Here is a 13,145-nt window from a genome sequence, read left to right on the forward strand (position 1 = left end):
CAAAACCATCCAGTGATGTCCTAAGATTGCCAGATGAGCAGACATATACCTGTATTTAAGAAAGATTCTGTAACATGACATAGAATTTTTGCACAGCTTGACGCACAACTGATGGTATCTTAGGTGCCTGCAAAATAATAAATCTGGCACATATTTATTTATTTGATACAAATCAGAACAAAATTTGTCCTTTTACAGAACAAATTATTTTCATTTTAAAGAAAAGAGAAATGCATATGTACTGTTTTAATACATATAACCTGTATTATTGGATATTTTCACCCCATTCTAATTTTTAAAATATTCACTCTTTCACCCTTGAAAACAATTTTGCCCTTTTAAAATTTGATCAGACACATTTGTGTTTAAAAGATATATGCTGCCTTCTTCGAATTTGTCCCGTTTTAAATTCACCTACTTGTAAGGAGGGCAGAATGAGAAAAATAAAACTTAACTGGGGCGAAAAATTTCCAGAACAAAGTACCATTACTTGCCTGCCTGTTGTACTATAACTCCTCCAACCTTACAATATTCTATAATCATTGCTTTCATGCGATACCCCCCAGTGGATTGATGGTCTCTTTTCCAAATTATATGCACTTTCTAAAAAGAATGAATTTGTCAATTTATAAAATTTAGTAATACAAGTTAATAAAGACAGTAAAACAATGTTAACAACATTTATATGCAAATGAACCTCTGTACAAATCACTTATAAATGATTGACAACTTGTATGGAATATATCGAATACCCTTAATTTTGACATTTGGAAACCCAGCGTTAAGGCCAAACAAAAAATATGTGTGGTTCTGGTTACACCTCCAAAAAAAATAGGGAAGGTGGGTAGGGATTTTTTTTTTTTTTTTTTTTTTTAACAAAATGATTTTCTAAATTTTTCCAAATAATACCTATTTCTTTTCGTTAGCATAAGTGAACTATTTTATGTGTAGAGTGTTAGATATGTTTTCTCTTAAGCATATGGATTAGATATGTGCTTTAATGTGTGAATAAAATGTCTTGGGTATTTAAACAGTTGTTTGCTGATTCTATTCATTCGAGTTCATACTCATCCAGAAAATACAATGTTTGAAGATCGAAAATCAGCATGAGCAAATTGAATTATTTAACTGATATTTGGATATTATATTTTCTTTTTTTAGAATGTTAAGTTTTTACGAAGATGATAAGTGCTGTCCTTGTTTTTAAAGGATGATATTAATTTCAGAATTGTATATTATAAGTAAAATTAATGGATATCTTAAGCATTATACATTAAATCTTAAATATAGATCATGATTTCTCCATCGGAATCTGCTGCGGAAGTCTTTATACAGGTATATAAAATCTAAAATTGTATATTATAGAATGCGAAAAAACAGAAATATTTTGTGAAGAGCTGAGTATATAAATCATAACTAATAAATGTTTTGTTTATTTTGAATTCAGTCTTTTCCAACTATGGTTCAGAAAAGAAATGTTTTATTTGTGGATGAACAGAGTGAAGGAGAAAATAAGTGGCATTTCAATGTGGCGTGAAATATACTAGTCAACATTGGTAGGGGGCACCCTAGTTATGAATATGAAACAAATATTTTTAAATCAACAAGATGTGTTTGTGAAACACTGATGCCCCCGTATGGCATCTTATGGCGAAGGTTAAAGTTTCTCAAATGCAAGTCAAAATCCAGGCCAAAAGATAAAAAATGTTAAATTTGAAAGCCCTAGCTGCAACTGTTCAAAAGTTATGGCAAAGGTTAAAGTTTTTTAAAAGTAAGTAAAACATCACGGTCAAGGTCAAAGTTGTTGGTATCCAAAGAAAGGTCTTGTTACAAGGATTACATATGTGAAGTATGAAAGCCCTAGCTCCAACCGTTCAAAAGTTATGGCCAAGGTTAAAGTTTTTCAAAAGTAGGTCAAACTCTAAGGTCAAGGTCAAAAGGTCATAGTTGTTGGTATTCAAAGAAAGGCTTTGTCACAAAGAATACACATGTGAAGTTCGAAACCCCAAGCACCAACTGTTCAGAAGTTATGGTCAAGGTTAAAATCTCATAAAATTTTGCAAAAGTGGGTCAAACTCCAACGTCAAGGTCAATAGGTCAAATATGATGGTACCCAAAGAAAGGTCTTGTCACAAAGAATACACATGTGAAATATGAAAGTCATAGCTCCAACCAATCAAAAGTTATGGGCAAGGTTAAAATTGACAACAGACAGATAGACAAACAGACAAACAGACAGACAGGACAAAAACAATATACCCTCCGGATCTTTCGATCCAGGGGCATAAAACTAATGAAAACACAATCTTTTCTTTTTGTAAAAAAATAAAGTCCAAGGTGAACATCCTTTTGTTTAAAATCAGTGTTTATAAATGAAATTAATTACTTTTATCCAGAATAGTTCTTATTTTACTTAATAATAAATTTTGAATGATAAACTTTTAAGAGCTGTCAGAGGAAAAGAATGTGACACCTATACTTTGTACAGTAATGTTTAAAACAAAATAAATCACCTAAGCAAGATGACATAGAATGATTCAAATTCGTCAGAATTACAAATATTTAATATTATTAAAATTTTAAATCCTTTCATGAAACCTTTTTGCCTCATTGAAGACTTCATACTTCCAAGCTCATTTCTCATATATATTGGTGTTTTGCAAGTTGACTTTATTCAGGTGAAATCAGCAGTCTTCTTTTTCACGTTTCCTCATGAACTGCTTTTTTTTTTCTACTTTTGGTTTAAAAGAAACGATCCTGATATAAATTATTTAATAATTTACAAGTTAATCTATCTTACACATTGGGCTAATTCTTGCGTAATCAATGCAATCAAATAAATATTTTCTCATGTTATCTTCCCTCTAACTCCAAAAAACGTTACCTGGCCAGCTGTCTGTGTGCTTTCAAGCGAGAAGTGATTTCCTATCCTGACTTCACACCTTTGCGTGCATTAATAATAAAGGGACTAATCAGCATGCACTTGTTATAAACCAGCTGTAAACAGAGCAACTAACTGAATCTCGCCACTCTTGGGCATATTTATTTAATTTTGGCAACCAAAAAACAAACAAACAAAAAACATGGCGCTGGAAAAAGGTATACTGCTGCGCCATGCTAGCTTGCTTTAGATTTAACACCATCAAACACTTGCACTACGTGTTGAAACGATTTTTGCATGGAGGTCACCATTGCTGGAACTAAAACTAATACCGAAGTGGATGACGGAAATCACGGAAAATTCCGGAAAATAAATATGAAAATTGCCAGAAAAAAGTTAAGGGTCGGGGATCTAAAATAGGGACGGTCGGGTAACGGGAACCACACATATTTTTTTTATTTGGCCTAATAATATTCCATACATGATTGAGCTGTCACCTGATGAACCTTTAATTCTTTTCTATTTTTTATATGCTTTATATGTATATGAATTATAAGAGTAAATGTAAGTCCAAAAACTTATTTTGTGACATCAATTTCATACCTGTATTTGAGTTGCCTTTTTGAGGATATACCAGGTAGATTATTCAAAGTCGATGTACATGTAGTCTTACATGCTGCAGTTCTCTTGTACTTTAGCTATAAAATAAATTTTAATGTATACAATTGTGTAAGATGAAAGAATATTTCAAACACTGAAACAGACTGAAACCTTAACAGACCAAAACTTTAACCAAAATATCCTCTATAACATGCTCTCTGAACTGAAGAGTATGGTCATATAATTATTGCAGTCATATGAATTTTGTTCAATGATAAATGCAGAGAGAATTTGCAGAATATATAAAGAAAGTCTTATCGTTGGGAAATAAGCAGGTCCAGTACAATCTCTTAATTTAGCTATATAGCTTGAAATTATAGCTATATAGCTTTATTAAGCTATTCAAAATAGCTTAATTTAGCTATTTATATGCAGTTTTTCACAAAAATTATTTTGGTAAGAAATAGACAAAAAGTCGCATGTATTTGACCATTCATATATGTGCTATGGGCTATCGAAACAACAAGCAAAATCAAAGATATCTCCAACTTTGCAACTTTTGAATACTTTTAAGCAAAAGATAAATTTCTATTATTTGAGTAACTGTCCACTACCTTGTGTGCATTGAGGCATGGATAAGTATGATTGCTTCTCATTGTACTGAATTATTACCAATCAATTATCTTCTTGACCATAATTGGCCTCCTTTATAATTTCATTGAAGAAGTAACTGTATCAATTGCGCATGTAGCCTAAAAACTTTTAGAACTTTGAGTACAAAGTCTCTTTTGTTTCTATTTTCCTAATTATCTCCCCTTGTTTAAGGGTCACAACCCTAGTTTTAGTATAAATGGAAGCCCTTGGCCCAAGGATACCCTGTGACAAATTTGACAATAATTGGCCAAAGGGTTCTTGAGTTATGGCCCATATTCTAAAAATTTTACGCACACCGCACAAATGGCCATAGCATTAGCTCTTTGGGCCTTTGGCTCAGAAGAGCTAAAAATGAACCTCTTGCATTGAATTTTGGTTGATATTTTTTACTGTTTTTTTATGAACAATGTACAGTATTTTCACCCAAATTCCAGTATTTTGAGGACTGCTGTACAGTATTTGGGCCTAAAAATTATTACATGAATGCAAGGAGATTTTAATGAGTGAGTTTTATAATGCATCAATTTCAGATGAGTTCAAGGTTGAGTATCATCACTGCACCAAGGTGCGACTTTTTGTGCATGCTGAGAAAAGTACACATTTAAGAAAAACTGATATAAAATAGCTAAATTAAGCTATTCTGAATATAGTTAGAATAATCTAACTGTGTCTCGGGACAAGCCCTCACCACAGTTAGAATACCTCCCATATACTTGCAATGTAGCAAATCAGAGTGGATCCACTCCGAAATGATTTTGAAGAATACAAAAGGAGTTGCATTGAAAATAACTACCAAATTAATCATAACAAACATTTTTGAGATTGTATATGCCTTTTAACCTACAAATAAATCCATATATATACGAAAATTCAACTCATTTTCTCAACGTTTTTTCCTCGCTTCAAATTTAACGCCATGTTGACATTCGGAACTCTCTGGATTCTTCATACAAAATGCAGAGAATTCGAGTTATTGCCCGTGTTTATTTTGCTACATTGCGAATACACAGAACAAATTCTATCGTTAAACCGGGTCCATAGGACAATATCATTTTAACGATAGAACGTTCTATCTATTCTGAATAGCTTAATAAAGCTATATAGCTAAATCAAAAGATTGTACTGGACCTGATAAGTGCTTTCAAACATTGAATACTTATAAAACTAGACCCACTGACATGCAACAGCTTAATTTCTGTTGATAAATGAAGCGTATTCTGAACAAATTATTTACCCAAACAAAGGTGATGCTGTCACAAGATGACGTTCGTACCCATCTGACACTTACACTACTCCTCCTTAATCAGCTGGTAATAACATCATTATCCTCGAATTCAAGAAAAATCTGTTAATAAATTAGTTGTAATGATGATAACAAAACTATTCTAATCAGATACAAATGTATAATATAAGACTTCTATTTCACCAAAGAATACCCAAGAAACAGGTGACATTCTCTGACTTGTTTACCTGTACTTCGATCGAAATTCTCCTCCTACTTGCTCGCACCCAAGCTTTTATGACACTCAATTTATCCATCGTAAGTCAGAGAACCCTTCGGCTTTGTACAACTGCTTAAACTTTCCTTATACGCTTTGTGTAAACCATAAACATGCATAACCCAATACACATCTTGCATCTCCATGTGTGAGGTACCCGGAAGTTAATATTATCGAAAAATCTCGCGAGTCACGTGACGAGACTTACAGACCCTAATGCAGCCCGAATTTGCTTGGTTCCAATGAAAATGTAGATAATCTTGAGGAAGGGAGCATTCATTATTTATTGTTGTAAAAAATGCAAATAGGTGATATCACTTATTCGAATTGGTGATATCACCTATTCAAATTGAATAGGTGATATCACTTATTCGAATAGGTGATATCACTTATTCGAATAGGTGATATCACCTATTCAGCACGAATAGGTGATATCACCTATTCGAATAGGTGATATCACCTATTCATTTCGAATAGGTGATATCACCTATTCGAATAAGTGATATCACCTATTCGAATAAGTGATATCACCAATTCGAATAAGTGATATCACCTATTCGAATAGGTGATATCACCTATTCAATTTGAATAGGTGATATCACTTATTCGAATAGGTGATATCACCTATTCGAATAGGTGATATCACCTATTTGAATAGGTGATATCACTTTTTGGCAGTAAATACCAAAACGGCGCCTCATAGAAATACATACATGTATGCATAATTTTCATTTCATTGATCATGATTTAGATTATCAATAGAGAATGTTCAGTGAATGCTAAATAGCATGGAGATATTTGTTGTAGATGATATTGATAAAAAGAATAGTGTTACTAATGGAATTTCTTGCATGAAAGACTGCTCCCTTAGGAGAAAGAATTCAAACTGAATTTCCCATCATACTAAAAATAATACATGACAATCTTCATGTACATGTAGCAAAGTCATAGCATGATCGTCATTTATAATCTGTATAGTATCTGAGGTACATAAAAACAGACATCTAGATGTATTGGCTATGTTGATGAAGTCTGGACGTAAGATAAACCACAAATTAGTTCAAATTTTTATACCTGATAAATTAGCTGCATTAGAACGAACTTGATAAGAAAGACAGGTAATACACAACATTGTACATATATATATCCATGTCATAATTTTTTTTACGTTATCAAATTTGGGGTGTGGGAAAAATGTTCCTTTCTGAGCTTAAGCACATGGCACTTAAATACTTTGACAAAAGCAGTCAAGGTTTTTAAATCTAAGTGCAAATACATAAGCTAGATAGTGCCAAAAATTACATTCTTGTATATACCTTATTTTTGACAAAAAGAAATTGCCTCTTTTTTGTCAAAGCTAGAACTAAGTGGCACAGATCTAAAAAAAAAAAAAAAAAAAAAAAAAAATTCTCATAATGCTTTGTACACTTTTTCTGTAATCTAATCATGTCTTGCTATAATTAAACAATATATTCTATTCTGGTATTTATATATATGATTATTACCTATATACCATTATTATAAGGGTGATGGGACAAATACTCTACAGGATCATGATCTAATATTAAAGGTAGAAATAAGTTTGTGCATTCTTTTGTTCAATGACTGTTACAATTATCATATACTTGAAAACAAATTAAAAAGTCTCTGTGTCTATCTGAGAGAGAAAAAAATCAATAAATCTGACGCATTATTCATTACTCTGTATTATATCACATGAAGTCTGATTCACTTTTCTGTCAAGTTTTTATAATTATTTTCTTTATGTATGATGTTTAAATACTTGCTTACCTCATAATAACTTTTTTCTTCATTTTCTAGTTTTAGTGAGAGTTACTTTACAGTCAAAGGGGCGGCACTAATTCTGCCACAGAATGAACAAGAGTCAGGATATGCTTCCAAGCGGATAACAAAGAACTGCGACAGTAAGACTTAAAATTGTATTAAAAATCTTAATTATAGTAATTTTTTTCCTTCTTGACATTTTAATTAAAGTCACAGGTTTCTTTCATGAAAAAAAGTAGAGACTTGGTTTGATATTACTGTTCAAAATAAATGTCATTAAACTAGCTGATACAATGAATGCATGGGAAATCTAAAAATTTAAGATTTGTTGATATAGAATTATAATTTGTTTGAATATAAAATAGCACTTCTTTTGAGCTGAAATAGACAAACTTGAATATCTACATGTATGTTGCAAATATATGTACCATGATTAAAAAATATATAGATAAATTTATTTTCCAATTATGAGAGCTCTAGGTAAATCTTGAGGGTGTAGACCTCTTGTTTTCTACACAATATCATATTGTCAGTGTTGACACAATGATAATTATCACTAATTAACACATGTTTGATTACAGACGAGATACAGAGTCATCTGCAGTCGATGTTTTACCTGTTAAGACCACAGGACACAATAAAAATAGTGAGTGTTGATTTCACCATAAGTCTGTCACCTTAGATGTTCAGCTGGCACCGTCTGTTACATTATAGTGGGTGTAGTCTAGGGCATTGAAACCTTGTCATATTTTTCATAAACGCTAGGCACTTTTACTAACCATACATTTTGTGTGCTTGTGCAAGTAAACAAGTTATACATGTATTTTCATAATGAATATATGCATTTTCAAAAAGAGTGAACAATTAATATGTATTTCAAGATATTACAGTATGTCATCCATTTAATGATTTGGTGAATGGCTTTGACAACATGAAATATGTTTGGATTAATTATAATTTTAAATGTTTGTAACATAGATTATTCATTTTACAGATACATGTTAAAAAAAGATAAAGTGACTGTGTAATATTGTTGAAGTCAAATCTAGCGTATTTATTTCTTAACATAGATTTATAGTACCGGTACTTACTCCTTTGGTCTCACCTAACTGATGAAGCTTGAAAATAAAGTATATGTAATTAATTAATTCATCAGGACCAAGTAGCTAATAGCTAGAAATTGAATATCCTAATCACATTGTAGGCTGTGAGACTGGAAACTACGAATCCCACTGGTAACCCACGGTACATGGCGGTGGTGTCATGTGTGGGTCGCCAGGACGAGGAGGAGTCGGTGATATTGGGGATTGACTGTCAGGAGAAAGCCACCATAGGGCTGGTATACCCCATCTTCTCTGACACCTCCATCAAACTCGATGGCGATGGGTAGGTTTACTGACTTTGGTCCTTTGTATTTTCGCTTTTATTTTCACATTTTTTCAACTCATTATCACATTTAATTCTCATGTGTCAGCTGGTACTTGTTCACATTATTATTAACATTGTATTACATATTGGGTTAACATAAGTCTTTTGGTATAAAAATTGGAACACAGTGTGCATACAAATCAAAGGGGACAGATAAACTTGTTTTTGGGGAGAGGATACTTCTTTTTTTTTATACTTAAGTGCCAGCTACATCAATGTCATCTATAAATGCGGTTAATGTCAGGACATATATTTAATGTGTTAATGTCAGTACATTTATTTGATGTGATTTTCTTCTTTTCCTTTATAGTGGTTTTATTGTGTCCTCAGATGGCAAGCTACATGTCTTCAAACCGGTGTCTGTGCAGGCCATGTGGTAAGAAACTCGTACTGTACACAGAATAGGTAGAGTGTACAGGCAATGTGGTAAGAAACTCGTACTGTACACAGAATAGGTAGAGTGTACAGGCCATGTGGTAAGAAACTCGTACTGTACACAGAATAGGTAGAGTGTACAGGCAATGTGGTAAATAAACTTATACTATACCCAGAATAGGTAGAATCTGTATAGGCCCCATAGTAATAAACTCATACTCAACAAATAATAGTAAGAGTGTTCAGGCAATGTGGTAAGAAACTTGATTGTACACAGAATAGGTAGAAAAAAGTTACTTAATATTCATTTCACAACAGAAGGAGAATTTTGTAGCTGAACTCTTTAGATAAATTTATTAAAGTTAAAACCTGAATGTTTGATATTCTTCGTTATCAGTCTTTAGATTTTGCAATGTACACATGCAGTTATCATGAAAATGACATAAATGCAGGGTTTTGATGGTTTCAGGTCAGCTTTACAGAGTCTCAATAAGATTGTTAAAATGGCTCGTGACAATCGCCACATTCCTGCAGGCTTGTCACATACTTGGACAGGGTATTATGAATCTTCTAGTCTAAGATCCAGTCTCACCCAAATCACAGAATGGTGAGATTTCGTTGATTTTTGCATTCATTCAACTTTTTATTTACTTTTCAATTGACAACATTTTTATATGTAAAGGATATTAACTTCATTTTTTCCAGCTTTTTATCTATTATTTGAAGTGTTCTCAAATCTATGTAAATTTCTAGAATGGGCTACCTGTACAGAAATGTCACATTTTTGTGATAAAATACATCCAAACAAACACTTTTTGTACTTTTAAGAACGATGTTAGATCAGATAGATGGCATATGTATTTCTTTCATGTCCTTTCAGGCACACTAATGAAGATGTAGAGTTTTTCAAGTCAATGCCAGTTTTTGTTGAAACTGATGAGTAAGTATTCCATAAATACATATACGGTAAATTTCATTTTTTTCTATTATCATAGATGAAAATCTTGTAAAAGGTTCAAGAAATATGTATTTTCTCCACAATTTTTCAGCTGATCTGAGTTTGATATGTGTAATCTACATGCATGTGTATATCTGTAACATTCTGTGATTTTAGTGAGGAGTCACAGTTTAAGAAGAGACTGAATGTAGAGCTGAAGAATGTCATGATGAGAATGGATCTAGAGGAAGCTACATGTAAAGAGGTGAGTGTAATTAGTACAAATAATTAGTATGCATAATGAAAGTACATGAGTCACAGAGGCAAGACACACAAATCACTTCAGATGTAAACCTTGCACTACTTAAAAACTAAAGTGCTTCTAACAATACTTAGGTACGTATATTAAGTATTTATCATTGAGTTTTATGGAGTAGTTTGCAATAATTGAAAGCAAGAAGATAAAGAGTTTCACAGAAAATAAATTTTTAAAAATGTTTATCCCAGATACGTCAAGAGCTTGAGGAAGCTATGGGGACGGATTTATCGGAGTACAAGAGTTATGTTGACCAGGAAATGATGAGGATTTTGGGACAGATGGACTCGCCAACTAAAATTGAGGACTACCTCTACCTCGGTTCAGAGTGGAATGCTTCCAACATGGAAGAACTCCACAACAATGGGTAAATTTTACTGGTATTTTAAAGGTGTTACACTGCCTTAATGAAGCCATGATAATCATGTCACAGGAAGTCAAGTTTAGTAAGATTTCCAGACAAAAAATGGTTGAATTCTCACCTGTGAAGATTACACACTGAAGAAAGAGATTTTTTGTCATCTATAGATAAGTGGAATGTAGTTCTTGATAAATATAATGTTAAATTCATTTTTGAAATAGATTATAATGAAATATTTATAAAAAAATTCATTAAAGAAATTCATATATTGGATAAAAATCATAGAGAATCTCTTCTCTGTGCAAAACATGCATGAAAAGGAAACAGAATTCTGTACACATATGTATATAAAAGCCAGTCTATTTAACAGCACTTTCTCTGTGTTTTAGTGTGGGACACATTCTAAATGTAAGCAGAGAGATTGACAACTTTTTCCCTGGATGTTTCGTGTACCAGAACATCCGTGAATGGGATTCTGAAGAAACGGACCTCATGAAGCACTGGGACAAAACATTTATGTTCATCAAGGAGGCTAGGTAAATCATGCTTGACAATTTATATATTTACCCCTGCAACAATGTTGTTGGGGGGTTGAACTGGAATCACAGTGTGCACCTGTCTTTTTATTTGTTTTGAACTCTGGTTAATAACAGTGTTTTGGTTGATTCCAAGCTTATCAATTTTGATTTCTATAACAAATTTGCATACATGGGAGAATGCCCCCATGGGAGGGGAAATATAAATCCTAGTCAGCAGTTCTAGTTCTTAATAAGTGTGACAGTACACACACTTTTTTGAAATACACATGTATATATTTCTTTGCTTATTATAAAGACCATGTACATCTGTATAGAGAATATACAGGTTAAGTTTTCCTTAGAAAGAAAGTATCTTTTCCAGGAATCGAAATTCAAAAGTTTTAGTCCATTGCAAGATGGGGATCAGCAGATCTGCATCTACTGTAAGTTTCAGTATAACTTCCCAGACAATTTTACTACTTTTATATTATTAGCACTGTCAAAGTTGATTTCACCATTAAGTTATGAAGAATAGAGCTTGTATATTCAGCCTTAACTTGTTCATACTTAGGTGATGGCGTACCTTATGAAGGAGCATAGGATGTCGAGACAGGAAGCGTATGATTACGTAAAGGAGAAACGTAGCTGTATAATGCCAAACTCCGCCTTCTGGAAACAGCTGGAAACTTACGAAGGCATACTGCAAGCCAAGTAAGTTGTTATGTTTACAGTTACTTTTTAATGGCATTAATATTTGAAAAATCATATCAGTGCAATTTTAAAACAAGCACACAAGGTATGGCAAAACAGACTGAAGACAACAGTAAAATTACATTAGGTGTAACTTTTATTCAGAGCAAAGATTTATGAAAAAGAGGTTGTGAAATAACTGGGGGTATGTATACTAAGGTATATCTCCACATTTTGGCTGTCTGGATATTGTGTTGATATTTGTTGATGATAATAATAATTAAGGTACTTTTACTCCCCTTAATCTTTCCTTGACACTTAATGCACCAATTCCTTTTGTATTTTATTTTGGGAAAATTTCAACAAATAAATCCTATTTGTTGTATGATGTCATTTGTAAACCTGTTTTATAATTTGATTTCAGCCTTCATTTTGCCAAATGGAGCATTTTGTTTCACATATAATTGATTAGTCTCAGGCTGACACTTTTTTTTTGTTCCTATACCCAATGCATCAACATAAATGTGAAAATTTTTTAAATCAGATCACCATATCTTTAATTTAGAGCATAGTGTTTCACAATACACCTCTTGATTTAATCCAATGAAATTGTTTTTAGAAATCTTTTCAAAATATAAATTTCCTTTGGCTTCATAGCATACAAGTATTTTAAGGGGATTTGAATATGAAGCCCCATAATATTTTTGATTTACAGTGTATTTTTTTTTTATTTTGATAAATGTTGATATAATAAATACTTGTATCTATTGAATAAAAAAAAAAATAAATAAAGTAAAAATTTAAAGCCTACCTTGAGTGTTTTGAGAAAAAAATATTGAAAATGATTTTTAAATGTAAACATATATATACCCATGATTAATTTTGAAAAATTGTAGGAGAAAACTTGAGCTGTTTAAAAGCAAGTCCCAACAAGACTTACTGGATGCTTCCATGGAGGAAGATGATGTGGGCTTCAACAGACATCATCATCATCACCTCTTCACGGAGACTGACATGACCAGGTGTCATAGTATGCCAGGTGGCCTGGATAATTCTGTATTTTATCATCCTGGTACGTGTACTGTTCAGTGCTGTATTACA

At 32.4% G+C, this 13,145-nt stretch overlaps 1 protein-coding gene and 1 long non-coding RNA gene across 4 annotated transcripts in view; one reads left to right on the top strand and one right to left on the bottom strand.

Annotated features, from left to right (window-relative positions):
* The window catches only part of LOC133206232 (uncharacterized), a 33,223-nt gene that overhangs the window by 14,644 nt on the left and 5,434 nt on the right, over positions 1–13,145 (top strand). For 2 of the 3 annotated variants that reach the window (XM_061342179.1, XM_061342181.1), the window contains 12 exons: positions 7,456–7,559; positions 8,001–8,065; positions 8,624–8,805; positions 9,158–9,223; positions 9,692–9,829; positions 10,103–10,162; positions 10,337–10,424; positions 10,667–10,842; positions 11,226–11,372; positions 11,737–11,797; positions 11,926–12,065; positions 12,941–13,116. In XM_061342179.1, the coding sequence (XP_061198163.1) occupies positions 7,456–7,559; positions 8,001–8,065; positions 8,624–8,805; positions 9,158–9,223; positions 9,692–9,829; positions 10,103–10,162; positions 10,337–10,424; positions 10,667–10,842; positions 11,226–11,372; positions 11,737–11,797; positions 11,926–12,065; positions 12,941–13,116 (1,403 nt within the window). Of the gene's footprint in view, positions 1–7,455; positions 7,560–8,000; positions 8,066–8,623; positions 8,806–9,157; positions 9,224–9,314; positions 9,324–9,691; positions 9,830–10,102; positions 10,163–10,336; positions 10,425–10,666; positions 10,843–11,225; positions 11,373–11,736; positions 11,798–11,925; positions 12,066–12,940; positions 13,117–13,145 lie in introns of those variants that run through there. The other variant, XM_061342182.1, reaches the window with a different exon arrangement.
* LOC133206234 (uncharacterized) lies at positions 497–5,786 on the bottom strand. Its single transcript, XR_009723721.1, has 4 exons — positions 5,606–5,786; positions 5,370–5,480; positions 3,485–3,579; positions 497–603 (listed from the first exon to the last, which is right to left on the bottom strand). It is a non-coding gene; the product is annotated as an uncharacterized LOC133206234 (long non-coding RNA).

The sequence above is a fragment of the Saccostrea echinata genome, unplaced genomic scaffold (genome assembly GCF_033153115.1).
Source record: "Saccostrea echinata isolate AGI-Se365-2 ecotype Australia unplaced genomic scaffold, CSIRO_AGI_Sech_v1 ptg000054l, whole genome shotgun sequence".
NCBI classification, from domain to species: Eukaryota; Metazoa; Mollusca; class Bivalvia; order Ostreida; family Ostreidae; genus Saccostrea; species Saccostrea echinata.